General features: G+C 38.5%; 1 protein-coding gene across 3 annotated transcripts in view; it reads right to left on the bottom strand.

Moving 5' to 3' along the window:
• Positions 1-8,632: 8,632 nt before the first annotated feature.
• MMUT (methylmalonyl-CoA mutase) overlaps positions 8,633-20,071 on the bottom strand; it is a 37,732-nt gene continuing 26,293 nt past the window's right edge. For all 3 annotated transcript variants that reach the window (XM_014481257.2, XM_005905105.3, XM_070360725.1), the window contains exons 10-13: positions 18,626-18,757; positions 17,098-17,245; positions 14,688-14,855; positions 8,633-9,100 (exon numbers count right to left, since the gene is read on the bottom strand). In XM_014481257.2, the coding sequence (XP_014336743.1) occupies positions 8,972-9,100; positions 14,688-14,855; positions 17,098-17,245; positions 18,626-18,757 (577 nt within the window). In that variant the 3' untranslated portion in view covers positions 8,633-8,971. The remainder of the gene's footprint in view (positions 9,101-14,687; positions 14,856-17,097; positions 17,246-18,625; positions 18,758-20,071) is intronic.

Below are 20,071 nucleotides of genomic sequence, written 5' to 3'. Positions count from 1 at the left end.
GACTGTATAGTCCATGGGGTTGCAGAAAGTCGGACACAACTGAGCAACTTTCACTTTCACTTTCTTTCAGTAACCTTTAATGGAAAAAAAATCTGAAAAAGAATTTATGTACACATATATATATATATATATATATATAAAATCAGTTTACACCAGAAACTAACACAACATTGTCTGTCAACTACAGTTCAAAAAAAAGTAAATACTTTTTTTTTTAAAATGCCACACATCTAGAGAAGCCCTTTGGTCATCAGAAGGAAAAGAAAAAAACAAATGCATTTTCATATTGGAATCTGAATCTTAGAAACTGAGGACCCCAGATGGTGACCTCTGCCCTGGTGCCACCCCTCCCCAGCCCAAGTCCCCAGAGTGGGGTTGGGGAGCGCTTTCCCAGGCTCTAGTGGAGTCGCTGACTGCATCTGAGACAGAAAGACAAGAGCACAGATATTTGGGGAAAGCACCAGAAAAGATCGTGGGCAACAGAGGCCTTGCAAGCTAAAGAATAAAGACGCTGGGGGGCTTGAGTCGCAGAGGAGGGAAAAACAGGCTTAAAAGATTAACTTTATCTCTGTTACACTAATGAGTATACCTAGCTGCCCCAAGACAAAAAGCTTATAGATTTTAACCTTATCTCTTCCTGTGCTTTCTTGCAGAAAATTTTCCTGCATTTCTTTCCCCTCACAGAAGCACTCCCCATTCCTGATAGCCACCCTGGAGGCCCTTGAGGCTGATCAAAGAAGTATGACGATTTCTGGAAATTACCAGTGACTATGAGACAAATCCTTCCATGTGTTATAAAAGCAACTTGCCCTAAGGAGCTGGCACTTCTCTTCCCCCTGCTTTCTTCTCCCTTGTGCACAGGCTATCTCTTTTAATAAAATTCTGTGCTTGTATAAGAGCCTTGTGGAAGATTCTCATTTCTACCGTATTGCTGTCCAGGAATCTGGCAAGGTTTGAGCAACACAGGGAGGGATGCTCCAGGTTCGCAGGATAGGCTACAAGGATTCAGAAGTCCCCGCCGGTCCGCCTGGGACGGAGTGCCCAGATATGGGAAGGCGAGCTAAAGGTTCCAAAAGGCAGCGGGAATCGAAGATGGAAAAGAGGGGAGACCAGGAGATGGAGAAGATGGCAGGCAGGTGGAATCTGGAAGGTGCCAGAAGTCGGAGCCAAAAGCGTGGAAGGCGCAGGGGCGGGGTGAGAGAGCTTCAGGGCTAGTGGCAGGGACCCCGACCCGGCTCACTCTCCTCAATCAGTCTTTTGAGCTGCGATGGCCCCGGGGAGAACACCAGGACATGGGTACAGCCTATTTTAGAGTCTCCTCCAGACCTCCCGCACTACAGGTGGGGATTCCGGAAGCCCCGAGACGCGGTGTCCACGCCGGGTCTGTTTCCACCTGGCGGGGCGGGGCACTTCGGTTCCCGTGCTTTTTCTGGAACCACGTGGAGAGCTCTACTTAGGGGCCCAGTGGGGACCCAAACGGCCCTGACCTAACGTCCCGGGGCACACAGGTCAAAGGAGCTTAGATTCTGTTCTCTTATCATCACCCATTTCCCAGGGACCCTGAAGAGGCTGCAGGCACACCCAAGCTGCTCAATGTGTCCTATTGAATCAAAAAAATTTTTTTAAACAGAAAGCTTTATACCCATCAGTACCCACAATTAGTTTGCTTCCACATCACCTGCACGTAGGTCAATACCATTTAGTGGACCCTCAGCAAAGATAAGAAGTAAAAGAGGTTTTTTCACCCTTGTGTGTGCACGCACACACGTACACACACACACACGTATGCATGCACACATACATGTTAAAAATACTCAAACTATTTAATGAAAATAAAGAGTTTGACAGAGGAAATGTGTCTATATTGAGGAGATGTACATACAGCATTCTCTAGCATACATATTTTCTTTCTCTATGGAACACACAGTTCTTGTTGACATTCTCTTTAGGAAAGCATCCTTTTGGACATATATATGTTGGGGTCTCCTGGTTCTTGAATAAAATTTGGCCTCAGCAAACCCATTGGGAATAGTGGGATAGCAAAGTGGATGAGAGCGTAAGTTATACACAGGTAACTGATAAAAACAAAACAAAAAACTTTGCCAATTTCCCATTGTTTAGGGGAACCAATTGCAAGAATGTGGCTTGGGAATTCCCTGGTTGTCCAGTGATTAAGATTGAGTTTTCACTGCTCCAAGCCTGAGTTTGTTCTCTGGTGGAGACTGAGATTGAATTTGAAAAAAAAAAAAAAGGATGTGCCTCAATTTTCCCTTCTTCTCTGTCTACTCCCCGCATTCTACTACTCACACAAATACCCATTTTACTCTCTTAGTTTCTTTATAATCTTTCCCAGATCAAAATGCATGTGTGTAAAAGCATCTAATATGAATTATCAACACGTTTCCCAGAGTTATTTACAGTTATTCTCAGTTCTAACTAGAATTAAAGATGTGGCCTACTTTTATAGGCATTTCTAGCACTACTAACCATGCAAGAAAGTGTATTTGGGGGTGGCATCTGTGAAATCATACTAGTTGATTATTTCTTCTCTTGGTCTACAAAGTAATTGTCCAACTGAATACTGACTTTGATGAGAGTCAGAAATTTTGTGTTCTCAGACAAATGACATGAGATCTCCTTGACATCATGCAGTTACAATCTTCCTATGAGTTTGTCTCCTGCAAACTGGCTACCATCTCCTTGAGAAGAGCCACGTCATATGTAGACATTATTTTTATTTCCAAGAGCTAGAACTGAGGCTAGCATAAAGTATAATAATTACTATAGAAAAACACTCATTGGTGTTTCACTGTGAGCTGCACAGTTCAAAGCACATTACACGTATTATCTCATTTAATCCTTAAGACAAACATTTGACATGGGCTTTGCCATTATCGCCCCTTCAAGGTGGAAAACAGCAATACCAAGTATGCAAGGCTATGAAAACTCATGGCTACAAAGAAGCCTCTCCCTGGAGTTGGGCAGTGCCACAACCCATGCAGAATTAGTAGCAGTCTTCTCAGTCAATGCTTTCAGAAACAAATATAATGGTCAACTGAATATTAGGCTTTCGAGGATTGACCACAAGATGGCAGAGTAGAAAGACATGAGCTGACTCCTTACAAAAACACCAAAATCACAACCAACTGCTGAACAACCATCAACAACAACAAAAACCTGCCGGAACCTACCAAAAAAGATGCCCTACATCCAAAGACGACGAAGAAGCCACAAGACAATAGGAGGGGTACTGCTGCTGCTGCTGCTAAGTCGCTTCAGTCATGTCCGACTCTGTGTGACCCCATAGACGGCAGCCCACCAGGCTCCCCCGTCCCTGGGATTCTCCAGGCAAGAACACTGGAGTGAGTTGCCATTTCCTTCTCCAATGCATGAAGGTGAAAAGTGAAAGTGAAGTTGCTCAGTCGTGTCCGACTCTTCACGACCCCATAGGACTGCAGCCTATCAGGCTCCTCCAGTCACAATAAAATGAATACAGAGGATCAGATGGCTGGATGGCATCACTGACTCGATGGACGTGAGTCTGAGTGAACTCCGGGAGTTGGTGATGGACAGGGAGGCCTGGCGTGCTGTGATTCGTGGGGTCGCAAAGAGTCGGACACGACTGAGCGACTGATCTGATCTGACCTGATCTGATCAGATGTATTGGCAATTTTGAAGAATATTTTTAGAGGTCTTGATGCCTTGAACCAAAGAACATGCTATAGGCAAAGACAGCCATCTGCTTAGTGTCCTTCAAAACTTATTGTCCAGGTAACCATTTAATCTGACAGAAAATTGTCACTAGCATCGCTCTGATGACCATATGGTCTAACGAGAATGAGAAAACTAAAGGAGACTAATAGGACAGGCTGTTTGAAGTAAAGATAGGCCAGAAAACTGAGAATATCATCAGTTACTCTACTACACGCTCGAGGCTATTTTAGTGCTTGATTATTTCACAGAAAATCTTGCACATTTTTTTAAAGTAATATCATATTAGAACAATTGAAAGTCAACCAATAGAACCATACATTACACAAATTCACAGCATTTATCCAAATTGATATTTTGTCCATGATCTCAGAATCAAAAGGATATTCGAATAATCCTGAGAGAAGTTATTAATGTCTGCATTTCTCTTTTTTAAAGGAATTTGTATACTCTGTTGTGTGTGAATGCTGTTATTATCATCACTCTCCTATCTCATGGTAAATAGTAAGAGAAGGTCAATATAACAATAAGAGGTTTGAATGCAGAGGGAGGAAACAGGTCATGAAGAATTAGTAACTTAAAATGAGTTAGTGTGAATTAGGGATGGATTTACTGAATAGAAGTCAATAATAATCTCATATTCAAGGTCATATTCTAGCTTCTACTAATGAACTAATCATGTTAGCACAAATGCAGCACAGTTCATAAACGATCACCAACATTTAGTTTTATCACAGATCTCAATCACCAAGGATGACATTAGGTGTATCTAGATAATCAAAGAGATTTTCTGAGAGTGTTTATAGCACCTATGGGTTGCCAGAATGGGCATCATTTCAAATATTGTTTCAGAGAAATAGAATAACCCTGAACTTAGGGAGACACCTACAGGCACAGTTGATAAAATAAAATAAAAAGGAGGATCCGAGAGTCAGAAAACAATATTTCATCAGGAAAACCAAAATAATCTTCTTTGAAAATACTTTTGAATGCTGAGAACATTTTTTATAATAAGCACAAATTAGACAAGAATATCTTAGTAACAAATGTGTGTATATATATTATCTCTCAACTTCAGGCTAGTTATAAAAATCAAACTTTGTCAAATGGTCTAAAGCATGGTCCATAATTGTTGAAAATGGGTCAGGATTTATTGATTGGTAGAAATAACATTAGTTGCTGTCATCATCATCATCTTCATCATTTTTATTGAGTATCTATCAAATAGCAACAAGTTTATTTAGGTATTCCTCACTTTGGTAAGTTTTTTCCCCTATTTAAAATAAAAATAATTCTGGTAGAACAAACATGGTCTATGCTAGCATATTTATGCTTTAACATAGGCTTCCCTGGTGGCTCAGTCAGTAAAGAATCCACCTGCAATGCTGGAGACATGGGTTCAATCCCTGGGTTGGGAAAATTCTCTGGAGAAGGAAAAGGCAACCACGCCAGTATTCTTGCCTGGGAAATCCCATGGAGAGGAGTCTAGTGGGCAATAGTTCACGGGATCGCAGAGTCGGATATGACTTACCAACTAAACCACCAGCCACCAGGACCTGTTTTTTAAAAAGGATTGTTTAATAGTATAAAGTGGATAGGAATGTACAGATACTAGTGGAGGGTGGTAGTTACATCTAACATAGTCTTGTCTGTGAATATAGAACTGTTAACAACCCTCCCCCCTACCTCCATTACAAAACTCCCCACTCCCTGAAACAGAAATCAGAGGGGGAATTCATCCTTTGTTCATGTTACTTTATCTCTCCTGATTCCATGCAGGTTTTAATCAGAAAGTTTGAAGGTTTCCTCTTCAAACCTCTCCTCCGCTTGATATTACTACTATAATATTTATATAACACAAATTTCCATTAAATTGCAGGGAAAGAATTTAGACATCATTCTAAAGCCCGACACACTTCCAAAGAAAGAAAAGCTTCTAAAGCTCTGATATGGACCCAAAAAATCATTAGAAAACAAATCCTATAATTCAACCTTTTCCTAATGTTGACATTAGGTCTGTGTATCCAGTTGTGAAATCATTGCACATTAAAAAAGAGCCCACAAAAGAACAACTAAAATGAGTGATAGAACAGCAGATTCCACACAGCAAATACCTAAGGATCAAGAGCCTACCTTTTTTTTTTTTAGATAAAAGTCAGATTCTGTCAATTCAATATTCCAGTATAAGATCATAGCCTCTCCATCCTTCCCATCTCCAAACAGCACCTAAGCAGATAAGCTTAGATACTTAGAATTTCTCTGGTATATTATTGTAACAGTCTCTTATCTCCAGTCTTACCTCCATTAAAAGGCATCCTTCACACAGCTGCTGTGCTAAAATTCAAATCTCATCAGATTATTTCCCTGGTAAAAATCCTTATATGATTATCTTTATCTTCAGGATAAAGTCTGAAACCCTTAACTGTACAAGCCGCTGTATGAGTTCAGCCCCTGCCTATCTTTCCAGTTTCATGCCTTAGCATTCATTCCTTTTAAAATAATAACCCTAACATTTATAAAACAGATGCCATATGCCAGGGTTATCCTAAATATTTTTAATGGTGGTAAAAACATACCACATAAGCACTTCCCAGGTAGCACTAGCGGTAAAGATCCCACCTATCAATGTGGGTTTGATCCCGGGGCTGGGAAGATCCCCTAGAGGAGGGCATGGCAACCCACTCCAGTATTCCTGCCTGGAAAACCCCAGGGAGAGAGGAGCCTGGTGGGCTACAGCCCATAGGGTCACAGAGTTGGACATGACTGAAGCGACTTAGCATGCAGCACACATACACAGTATGAAGTTTACCATGTTAACCATTTTTAAGCATATATTTCTGTGGCTTTAAATACATTTATATTGTGCAATTATCACAATTCATCTTTGGAACTTTTTTATCTTCCCTAACTGAACCTCTATACTCATTAAACATTAATTCCCCATTCCCTGTTCTCTCCAGGCCCTAGCAAGTACCATTCTACTTTCTGGCTGTATGTATTTGACTATTCTAGGTATAATACCTCATATAAGTGAAATTGGGCTTCCCAGGTGGCGCTAGTGGTAAAGAACCTGCCTGCCAATGCAGGAGATATAAGAGACACAGGTTCAATCCCTGGGTCGGGAAGATCCCTTGAAAGAGGGCATGGCAACCCACTCCAGTATTCTTGCCTGGAGAATCCCATGGACAGGGGAGCCTGGCAGGCTATAGTCCATAGAGTTGCAAAGATTTGGACAGGACTGAAGTGATTTAGCGTGCATGCATACGTAAATGAAATCATTCAATATTTGTCCTTTTGTGACTGAAGTATTTCATTTAGCATAATGTTTTCAAGATTCATCTGTTATGTGTCAGAATTCCCTTTTTAAGGTTGAATAGTATTCTATTGTATGTATTTATCACATTTTGCTTATTCATTCATCTGTCAGTGGTCACTTAGTTGCTTCCACCTTTTGGCTACTGTAAATAATGCTGCCATGAACATTAATACACACATATTAATGTACAAGTATCTGTTTGAGTCCCTGCTCTGAATTCTTTTGGATATATACCCAGAAGTAGAACTGCTGGGTGATATGGTAATTCTGTTTAATTTTTTTGAGCACTGTCATCTTCGATGGTGGTGGTTAGTTGCTAAGTTGTGTTTAACTCTTAGCAACCCCATGGACTGTAGCCCAACAGGCTCCTCTGTCCATGGGATTCTCCAGGCAAAAATGCTGGAGTGATCTGCCATTTCCTCCTCCATAGTAGCTGCATAATTGTGCATCTCCGTCGGCAGTGTCAAAGGGCTCTGTGATAGTTAATTTTACATGTTAACTCAATGGGGTACCCAGATTAAACATTACTTCTAGGTGTGTCTGTGAGTGTGTTTCTAGATAAGATTAGCATTTGAGTTAGTGGACTTGGCAAAGTAGACTGCCCTCCCCAATGTGAGTAAGCACCATGAAATCTGCTAAAGGCCTGAACAAAAACAAAAGGTAGGGAAAGAAGGAATTCACCACTTTTTTCCCATCTCACTAATTTGAGCTGAGACATTGCATACACAATAGCCCTTCTACACTCTTAGCTCATATCATCATTCTGGAGGAAGTCATCCTAAGAGCCTAAGAACTTTCATTTTAGGGACTACTCATGAAGATCCACTCTCCTGGGTCTTAAGCCAAGCCCAGAAATAACAGGGTCACATGTTCATGTCTAAGATAAAAGCAAAGTCACCTAAAGAATTTCTGCCATTTCTTTTCTGCCTCCCCATTCCAACTTTGGGTCTGACTTAATACCTGTATCAAAGTAATTCTGGTAGAATTTGACTGAGGGCCACAATCACAATATATTCCCATCATAAATATTCCTACTATTTTTGCCAAGAATAGGTATAATTACTGTATTTACATATGGATTATATATTCTGGTTTTTAAGTCAGTTAAAACTAAATTAAAGAATATGACTAGTCAAGGCTATGGTTTTTCCAGTAGTCATGTATGCATGTGAGAGTTGGACTATAAAGAAAGCTGAGCGCCCAAGAATTGATGCTTTTGAACTGTGGTGTTGAGTAGACTCTTACGAGTCCCTTGGAGTGCAAGGAGATCCAACCAGTCCATCCTAAAGGAGATCAGTCCTGGGTGTTCACTGGAAGGACTGATGTTGAAGCTGAAACTCCAATACTTTGGCCACCTGATGTGAAGTGCTGACTCATTGGAAAAGACCCTGATGCTAGGAAAGATTGAAGGTGGGAGGAGAAGGGGATGACAGAGGATGAGATGGTTGGATGGCATCACCGACTCAATGGACATGAGTCTGGGTGGACTCCGGGAGTTGGTGATGGACAGGGAGGCCTGGCGTGCTGCGGTTCATGGGGTCGCAAAGAGTCGGACATGACTGAGCGACTAAACTGAACTACACTGAAAGAATAGGACTAGTCAGATTGCTTCAGGTATTGTTTAATTCTTAAAATAGAAAGTAAGCAGATTTATAAGAAATATTTCAAAGAAATATCACAACTGTTAAAAATAATACCTTTCTCTCAAGTGTCTGACAAAGTACTCAGCATGTATTACAGAGTTTTTAAGGATAATTTTAATTTTTAAAATTAAAATGAAACTATACACATACACATAGCATGACAGCATTCTTATAAGTCAGGTATTTTCATGTAAAGCTTTCAGGAAAGCACATATTAGGTGTTGAATAATTTGAAGAACATGGCCTCTTTGATCATTACTGAAAGAATAGATCAGAAAAAAGCTAACCCCAAAACAGGATGTTATATAGACTGTTGCTTCTTTTCCAAACACTTTTCAATATCATCAAGCACTTGAACGGCAGCCTTTGGAATTCGAGTCCCAGGACCAAATACATTGGAAACACCAACTTCAAACAGAAATTCATAATCCTGTTGAAAGAATTTATTTTATTAATAAAAGAGACAATATTTCTATTTCAAGAAAGTGAAACAAAAGGACAATGAATGCTGTCCTTTCTTCTTTATCCTCAGTGCCTCAAACTTTGTTATGTGATACACTACTGGCATTTGGGGCTGAAAAATCCTCCATGACTGGGCCTGCCTAACCCTGACCCTTACCCTCCAAGACATTAAAAGAATAAAAGACATTCTGCTCATTTTCCAAAACCTCAGTGTTTTGTTTGTGGTGGGAAGCTGCATGGTCCACCAGCTGAAAACTTCTGGACCCTACACCATATTACCTTACCTAAATTTTTACCACTTGCCATTATTTGTGTTAAATTCAGTATCACATTATAGGTTCAGATTTACAAGGCTACTTATTTCCTCCAAGGTGCTTTGTCTGCAGTTAGGGAATGGCAGTACTTTGAATTTGGCTTCATGCTGGAATTAGATTTTCTATAAATGAAAATTGTTGTTGTTGTTCAGTCACTCAGCTGTGTCCAACTCTTTGTGACCCCATGGGCTGCAGCACGTCAGGCTTCCCTATCCTTGACTATCTCCTGGAGTTTGTTCAAACTCATGTTAACTCATTTGAAAAAAATTCTCTGTTGTTGTTGCTGCTGTTTGTTTGTTTTAAAGACAAAGTTTGAGTGAAAAGATTCCCAGGGCACAAGTACTGTTCCAGGCTTTAGACTGTTTCAACATCAGAGTATTTGTAGCTATAATATCAAGTTGAGGAGATGCTTTAAAGCCCCAATCCTCATTCACTAGGGTGATCATATTTCCAGGACATCCTGGCTTGTGCTTTCTATTGCAATACCTTTTTTCCATGAGTTTTTTTTTCTGTTGTTTTTTGTGGTTTTTTTTTAGCTATAATGGACATTAGTTTCAGGTGTACAATCTAATGATTCAGTATGTGCATACACTGTAAGATGATCACCGTGGTAGATCTAGTTAACATCTATTACCATAAATAAGTAAAAAAATTTTGTGTGTGCACATATGAGTTTAGAACTTTTAAGATTTACTGAAAACCATGTAACACTGTGAGCTCTTAGTAATTCTCTTAGTTTCTTAGTACTATGTCCTTAAGCGTTTCCCTGGTGGCTCAGTGGTAAAGAATCCCTCTGCCAATGCAAGAGACGTGGGTTCAATCCCTGGGTTGGGAAGATCTCTTGGAGAAGGAAATGGCAACCCACTCCAGTATTCCTGCCTGAGAAATCTCATGGACAGAGGAGCCTGGAAGTCTAAAGTCATGGGGTAGCAAAAGAATCGGACGCTACCTAGCAACCAAACAACAACAACAATGTCCTTAGTCCTTGGTCTCTAAGTTACTACTTAGTTACATACTACTTTCTTAGTAACTTTCAAATATGCAGTACAGTACTATTAACCCGAAGAAGGAAGTAGCACCCCACTCCAGTGCTCTTGCCTGGAAAATCCCATGAACGGAGGAGCCTGGAAGGCTGTAGTCCACGGGGTCGCTGAGGGTCGGACACGACTGAGCAACTTCACTTTCACTTTTCACTTTCACGCATTGGAGAAGGAAATGGCAACCCACTCCAGTGCTCTTGCCTGGAGAATCCCAGGGACAGGGAGCCTGGTGGGCTGCCGTCTATGGGGTTGCACAGAGTCAGACACGACTGAAGTGACTTAGTAGTACTATTAACCATGGTCACCACACTGTACATATATTCCCAGAACTTATTTATTTTTTATAACTGAAAGTCTGTAATTTTGGCCCCCTTTGCTCGTTTCACCCACCCTCTACCTGCTGCCTCTAGCAACTGTTCTTTCATATAAGATCATGCCGTATTTGTATTTCTGTCTGACTTATTTCACTTAGTATAAAGCCCTCAAGGTCCACCCACGTTGTCATAAATGGCAAGAATTTTTTTATGGCTGAATGATATTCCTCTGTGTATGTGTATGTGTCACATTTTCTTTACTTATTCATCCACTGATGGACATTTAGGTTATTTCCATGTCTTGGCTACTATAAATAATGCTGCTATGAACATGGGAGGGGGTGAATATATACCAAGCTAGTGTTTTTGTTTTCTTCAGATAAATATCCAGCATTAGGATTGCTGGATCATATGTAGCTCTATTTTTAACTTTTTGAAAAATCTCTGTACTGTTCACCATAGTGGCTGCACCAATTTACATTCCCACCAACAGTGCATAAGAGTTCCCTTTTCTACATATCCTTGACAACACCTGTTATTTCTTGTCTTTTTTATGACAGCTATTCTGATATGAGGTGATATCTCATTGTGGTTTTGATTTGCACATCCTTGATAATTAGTAATGCTGAGCATCTTTTCATGTACCTGTTGACCATTTGTCTTCTTTGAAAAAATGTCTATTCAGATCCTCTGCCCAGTTTTTAATTGAATTATTTGTTTTTGCAACACCCTTTTCAGTAGTATCCATTTTTCATTCTCAAAATTGATCACATGAGATGATAGATTACATGGTCATGCCAATTATCCCCTAACTACTTCTTTTCTGTCTCTATTATTTCCTTGTAATATTCTTATAATACCATAAGTCTGCATTGGCACTTTACATGTCTTATTGCTATAAGCTCCACAATGGCAATGGTTAAATCATTTTGATTAACAGCCATACATTAGTGCTCTCTAATTTAAAAGCTAAGAGACTTTCAGCTGAATAATAGCAACATTTTATATATTTACTGAAAACAAGTAATGAGAAAAATGCATGGGTGTTAACTGATATCATTATATTAAAAAAAGATGCCCATATTAACACACAAGTGTGTCATTATAAAAAATGATCCTTCGTCTTTAAACTCAAGAGGAAAAAGCATGGCAGACACCTACAGATGTTCTGCTGCTGCTGCTGCTAAGTCTCGTCAGTCGTGTCCAACTCTGTGCGACCCCATAGATGGCAGCCCGCTAAGGCTCCTCTGTCCCTGGGATTCTCCAGGCAAGAATAATGGAGTGAGTTGCCATTTCCTTCTCCAATGCATGAAAGTGGAAAGTGAAAGGGAAGTCGCTCAGTCGTGCCCGACTCTTAGCGACCTCATGGACTGCAGCCCACCAGGCTCCTCTGCCCATGGGATTTTCCAGGCAAGAGTACTGGAGTGGGGTGCCATTGCCTTCTCCACAGATGTTCTAGGTAATTTAAATATCCAGAGACTTCTATGATATATACGTCTTGAAAGTGTCAGCCCCTTGTATTACAGGCCTGCATTTCTTCTCAATTTGTTTTTTTTTAAATCAAAAACGTTTTGTATTTGGGGTATAACCAATTAAGAATGTCGTGGTAGCTTCAGATGAATAGCAAAGGGACTCAGCCATGCGTATACATATATCCATTCTCCCCCAAACCCCTACCATCCAGGCTGGCATAAATTTGTATTTCAATGCCGCTACTGTGTACTGCCTAATTATTTTGAGTCTTACATTTTAATATCATGCCTAAGAGCTTAGGTATTCATATTATGGGCTCTAAAACTGCAATACAGATCAAGTGTTCCATAGTCAGACAGTAATAAAGAATTAAAGCCCTTTATATTCTCAAATAATAAACTATACTTATCAAAATAAGAGGCAAAGGTGCTAACAAAAATAGTTTTGTGTTGACTAATAAAAATTAAATAGTCACTCAGTCGTATCTGACTCTGTGACCCCATGGACTGTGCCCACCAGGCTCGTCTGTCCATGGAATTCTCAAGAATACTAGAGAGGGTAGGCATTCTCTTCTCCAGAAATACTAGAGTGGGTAGGCATTCTCTTCTCCAGGGGATCTTCCCCATCCAGGGACTAAACCTGGGTGGGTCTCCCGCACTGGAGGCAGATCCTTTACCATCTGAGCCACCAGGGAACAAAATCACTTTTGTGGTGACTATACCACATTAAGTACTGTGTTGTTAGAAAGTAATATACAGCTGGGTTGCCAGTCCCACATTATAACCAACCTCACAAGCTCATACATATGTATTTTCTCATTTCATAAGTAGTGTATACATTCATTATTTTATATTCTGAATTGTAACAGAAGGAGAAAAACTGAAAACATGGGCACAAGGTCACACTTCACTGACAGATTCCTGCTATATAATAGTGGGGTCTTTGTAGTACATATGGTCATTTACTTAGGAGCAATCTCATTTATAGTTCTTGTAACTCAATATTTTTTCCATTCTCAGTAAAAACACAATTTGATATCATTAAAAACTGGATTGGAAATAGACCCAGGTTATATCTTAACTATTTTAACTGATTGGTAAGGTCATATATTTGGGTCGGGAAGATCCCCTGGAAAAGGGATAGGCTACCCACTCCAGTATTCACAGGCTTCCCTGGTGACTCAGATGGTGAAGAAATCTACCTGCAATGTGGGAGACCTGGGTTTGATCCCTGGGTTGGGAAGATCCCCGGAAGGAGGACATGGCAACTCACTCCAGTATTCTTGCCTGGAGAATCCCCATGGACAGAGGAGTCTGGTGGGCTACAGTCCACAGGGTCACAAAGAGTGGGACATGACTAAGCAACTAAGCCCTCACAGCACAAGGTCATATGTGGACAGCTCCCTGTCTCCTTAATAAATTAATTAACATTATTGTTACCTAGCATCCATTTATCTTTTCCTAAGAGGATCCACATTCTTGTTCTAGAATCCACATCTCCATTCAGCCATAATTTTCAGGACAGGCTGATTCCATTTATTTCTGAATTAGGTGTTTTTGGCTCTCAGAAAACTATATCCCAATTGAATTAGCTTCATGAAAAGGAGGGTTTTATAGGACCATGTAACTGATACAGTGCTAAGTTAGGGCAGCATTCAGGGATGGGGATATGGAGGAAAAGAACAAGGTAGCAACTCTGAAACAACAGAAGCTAGTGCTACAGACTGATCAACTAAGGGACTGACTCCACTGCCAGGACGAGGGGTGTTCACTCCTTCCCTGGGGAGGGCTGATATCCTCACTGTGTGTTCACCATTCTTCTCTATTCCCAGTTGTGAGATGTTATTACTTTCAGCCTGTTCCTTTTCCATCGGTGCTTACTGAATATGAAGAAGACAGATCTCTATCTAGGTGACTAATTTGTAGGGAGGCAACTCTCTCATAGAAGCATTATATATTATTAAATTATGCATACTGAGGGCTTCCCAGGTGATGCTAGTGGTGAAGAACCCGCCTGCCAACGCAGGTAGACCTAAGAGACGCAGGTTCGATCCCTGGGTCGGGAAGATTCCCTGAAGGAGGTAATGGCAACCACTCCAGTGTTCTTGCCTAGAGAATCCCATAGACAGAGGACGGACTACAGTCCATGGGGTCACAAAGAGTTGGACACGACTGAAGCAACTTAGCATGCATGCATGCATACTGAATTACAATACAGTCTAAAGAGAAAACAACATTGACCACTTTTATAGAATTTACTTAGTAGAAGCACTAGGAAATAATTTGGTTCTAATTTGGCTCAAACTCTGCAACACATTTTTAGAGAAAATATACAGTAAATTAAATAATTCCATACAAACTACTGTTACTCAGCAGTCCCAGTACAGTACTAGAAAATGTAGGAGATGAAAATACCTGCGGTGGTATCACTCCCCCACACATGACAAGAATATCTGGCCGTCCAAGGGCGTTGAGTTCCTTGATGAGCTCAGGAACTAGGGTCTTGTGCCCAGCAGCGAGGGTGCTCACACCCACAGTGTGCACATCTGCATCCACAGCCTGCTGGGCCACCTCCCGGGGAGTCTGAACAGTTACAAAGTAAAGACGCAAATCATTATTAATCCCAAAAAGTGTTTCTAAAGTGTTACAACTACTTCGGTGTACGTTCCAAAATTGTGCTCATTAAAAATCTTGATGTGAACATAACTTCATATTTCACCATTCTCAAATACCACCTCATCCCATTGTTGTATAAACACCAGTGCTGTGTCTGCTTCCAGCTCTACCATTTACCAGTTAAGTTATATCAAGATGAAGTTCCCTGCAAAATCTTTAAGATAAAGGGGAGATATAGGCAAACTACATTATCTCGTCATCATAATTTTTTAAAAAATACATCTGTTGTCTTCATTACCAACATTAAAGAGAGGTAACATGTGATAGGATCTAAAGAATTAAAGACTGAACTTAAAATGCAACATAAAAAAGTGAACCTTAGGATTAAAACTGAATGAGAAGACAGAAGATGGTGGACTACGAAGCACCAGGACCTTGTTCTCCCATGGAAATGTGAAATTAACAGTAATATATGGAGCAAAATAGGGCTTCCCTGGTGGCTCAGAGAGTAAAAGAATCTGCCTGCAATGCAGGAGATGCACATTCAATCCCTGGTTCAGGAAGATCTCCTGGAGAAGGGAATGGCTACTCACTCTAGTATTCTTCCTGGAGAATTCCATGGACAGAGGAGCCAGGCAAGCTACAGTCCATGGGGTCAAGACACATCCATGGGGTCAAGACACATGGAGTCAGACACATCTGAACAACTGACAATCTCATTTTTACTTCATGGAGCAAAATAACAGGAGAACTGTAGAAACTAGTTAAGGAGCTATAGCAACCAGGGAAGTGCATAAACAAGAGAAGGGATGGTTCAGGTGAGGCCATGTCTCTTATTTATTATCTTAGTTTACTACTGGGATATAAAATTATAAAGGATGTTTTCAAACATTCAATTATGAATTAACAAAGATCATATCTCCTTTGTTATGAGTTCATGACATTGCTTTGACAATGTACATGAATTTAAATCATTTCATATTAAAAAAAAGTTATCTCCATGTCTCTCATACATATAATGTAAATCAAGACAATTGGGAAGAATAAGGCCATCTGAGAAACCACTGCATAATTATAAGCAGAAAAAATACTATAAAAATTTGTGAATTTTCTTGGAGTTTGGCAAGATTTTAAGACTTGTAGTTTTAGTGCAAAAACAAATGATTCTATACTCATGAATGGAACTACATTTAAGAAGATCCTGAGGAAAGTCATATATTGGTAAAACCTTGAGTCTGCAAAAAATATTAACATGAAATTAAAACCTTTTAAAAATGTGCATATTCTTGCTATTCATTTCTTAAAGATAAGGCATTTAATTTAAGCATAATTTGTTATTCATATCATCCATGCTACCAAAATTTATTAGATTAAAACTCCATTTGAATAATTCAGTTCCAGGCCTTATGTTTATATAAGTCAAACTGGAAATTATCAAATGTTGCAATTTTAAAAACATCAAATCTATTATTTTTATTAAATCAGTCATCAGAGTACTACATGATTGTACCTTTAGCCACAGATAACTATAACTATTTTTTAAAATGATGCAGAATTATGGCAACAAAGCTGATGGTACTAAAAGACAAATTAAATTTTTAGAGATGGTATTTAATGGGGAAATGAACTTTCAATTATTTGTAAAATTCCTTTAGGTTCCAATGGCTGACAACAATTTTTAAAAATTATTTTACTTTATGAAAAAAACATTTCCTAAAAGCTAACCACTAAATATTTGCATTATATTTGATTGTGATTTAAAATAAGCAAACAAACTAAAGCAAAGAGATAGCAAATTGTGAGTAAGAAAGAAGAATGGAAAAGTATTCAACTTAGAAGACTGAAAGCAAACTAAATACATTGTATACGATTCATTTAATCTTAAATATAGTTGAGATTCGTAACAAAACTCACCTTAATCGTGTGAGACTCTAAACACATTTACATATTTATCTAGCAATACAGTTTAAGAACACATACCCAGAAGTCTGGGCTAACTATCGTAAAAATTTTTTCTAGCTTTTCTGAGTAATATCTTAAAATCCCAAATGGGAAACTCTAATGGGAGACTTAAAGGCTGAGTCTCTTGAGTAAGGTGCACTTCTTTCCCAGTAAAAATTCAATGAATACTCTGTAGTCTTCATTCCAGTTGGCCTATCTGCAGCATATAACAACAGGACTTGAAACTCCTCCCAACAGTTTTCAATACCTGAAAAAGAGGACCAATATCCACATCAAAACCAAGATCAGCAAATCCTGTAGCAATAACTTTGGCTCCTCTGTCATGTCCATCTTGTCCCATTTTTGCCACAAGAAGACGAGGTCTGCGACCTTCACGTTCCATGAACTTCTCAACCCTAAGGAACATTTTAAAATATATTTTAAGGCTTAAGAGTCCTAAAAAAAAAAAAAAAGAAAAGACAGTTTAGTGTTAGCAGGTGTGAGTATCACTTCTAGAAAGAAACCTTCAGGACAGGAAGTCAGTAAAGAAATAGCATCACAGACCTTCAAGATTATGATGTTGTAGAAGAGTTATATTTAAGGAGCTAGCAAATAAAAATGAGAATAAAGGCATTAGATACCAAAAAATTAAATAAAATAAAATATAACAGTTATATAATAATTGCCCAAAGGTAAGATATAAAACTATAATTTATTTGCAGCATATCTTTCAAGTTTATATAAAAACAACTAATCTGTTTATTCATATTTTATTAATATCTTTGTTTTACATCAAGAACTCAATTAAAGCCTGAGTATGTTTACCATCTGCCACCCTAGAAGAAAATTTGAAAGACTCTAAGCCTGTAACACTGAGAACATCACAGTGAAGCAATATGAAAAAACAACTTTACAACTTCTTAAGACAGTCTCCAGAGTACAATATGCAGAAATAGTAAAATATTAACTAAAAAACGCCTTCAGAATTATTTATACATATACTTGACTCACTAGCTGTTTTGGACTGTCCATATCTCACTTACCACTCACAAGTGTGAACTCCTCCAAGTGGCCTCAATGTGATATGTTATGATAATGTATAATCAAAATAGTTTCTTGCTTAAGTCAATAAATGTACACCCCAGATGAAAAAGCACTAAGAAACAAATTTACTTTTGTTAAAAGAAAAAAACACGTGCCATTTTGATGACTTTCACCTTGGTTGTTCTGATATTTACCTCATATATGAGTAGAGACATAATTGTGGAAAATTTATTACAGAGGTTGAGAAAACCAATCATCAGGAAGGTACTACTCACACTACAGAAACATGATCAATTTATATTAATTCATATTTCCAACTCATGTTGGACCATGTTACTTACTATCAGTTCAGTAATGACTGATTTTAACTTATTCATAGATGGCAACCAAATATTTACTTTCAAATAGGAAAAGTAAAGATTTTATAATTATTTGAGTGATTAAACAATATAAATAAAATTTAAGCAAATATAAAAGTGTACCATCTTAAGGAGATTGAAATCTAAGTCCCTGGAGGATGTGAAGCAATATCAACATTAAACAAACATTTGCTTTAAATGAGAAACTCTTAAAGGGGACTATGGTCAAAGTTCAAAATATTATTATAGTAAAGCTACAGATTAAGGAGCAAAGTATAAGTCAAATACCAATATTTTCCAGTTGTATGTGAGAAAATTAAGCCCACAGTAGATACATGAGGATTGTGTTAACAGAAAAGATGACATTCTAGTTTAAGAAATCTCACACATTACCTTTTGATAGCAAATGCTATCTCTTTACTTTCTCCAAATTCCTGGCGATAGGCTCCACTCACCATACGGTCATTAGCTTTATGTTCACCAAATACCTTTTTCATGGCATATGTGATTTCTCCAACTGTACATCTAAAATATTAAATGGAGGTTCTGATAACATCACTATTTGGGATATAATATTTATCTTAATATTCAATATACTTAGACATATTTTATTACCTCTGTCAAAAATAGGCTGTCAAAAACCTAAATCTGAATGCTCTTTACCGCATTCATGACTGCATCTTTCCTCAGAATACTTATTAAAAAAAAATACTCTGGATGCCTTTATACAATGTGATCTCTTTCAACATTTGTCAACTGAAAAATGACCAAATGACCTAAAAACTACTAATAGACAAGTATCTAAAGATTACTGAGCAATTCACTGCTAAGCAATATAAATAGGCAAAGAGCAATATTCCCAGTGAGATTTTTTTGACAAAAAGTAAATCTTTTATTAATAGCATATTCCATTTTTGTTTATTAATTCATTCAACATGTACTGAGTACCTAATATGGGGCAAGCACTGGCAAGTGCTAGGATATAGTGATAAATACAACAACAACAAAAAAAAACGCTGGATGGCATCACTGACTCGATGGACGTGAGTCTGAGTGAACTCCGGGAGTTGGTGATGGACAGGGAGGCCTGGCGTGCTGCGATTCATGGGGTCGCAGAGAGTTGAACATGACTGAGCGACTGAAATGACTGACTGACTGACTAACTGACTGACCCTTGCAGAGCATATCATCCAGTCAGAATATACACACAGTACACTAACAAACAAATAAATTAATTTCATATGGTAATAAGTACTATGAAGACATTAAAATAGGAAAAATAGAATGAGGTGCTTGGGAAAGCTGTTTTAAAGCAGTTGAAGACATGAAGATACAGCTTTTGAACTAAGATCTAAATGATGAGAAAGAGAAACTCAAGGGAACATAAGAGGGAAAAGTGTTTGAAAAAGGAAATGCCAAATGAATGACTCTGAGAAGTAGGAAAATATATTTTATGGGCTAAAAATAGAAAGAAGGTAATTGGGGACACTAATAAAGGAAGCAGGATAAGACAAGGTCAGAGAAGTAGGCAAGAGTTACATTCAGCCGTCTTACAAGTCATAGTAAGATTAGGTTTTAATTGAAAAGAAATGGGAGAACATTGAAGGATTTTAAGCAGAGAAGTCTTCTTATTTCTTTTAAGAAATTAAAACTGAAAAACAAACAAAAAAGTAACATACTATTCATTCTATCCCTTAAGCAGCTGAAACAACTTAAAAGTTCATTATATTAATTATATTAAGCAATAAACAATAAAAGCAAAACCAATTTCTTTAGTGACATTATCATATATTGGGAGAAAAGATTTTGTGGGTCACTTGCTTTTCTGCATGTTCTATA

Source organism: Bos mutus, chromosome 23, assembly GCF_027580195.1.
Source record: "Bos mutus isolate GX-2022 chromosome 23, NWIPB_WYAK_1.1, whole genome shotgun sequence".
NCBI lineage: Eukaryota > Metazoa > Chordata > Mammalia > Artiodactyla > Bovidae > Bos > Bos mutus.
This window is presented reverse-complemented; position numbering and strand designations above follow the sequence as displayed.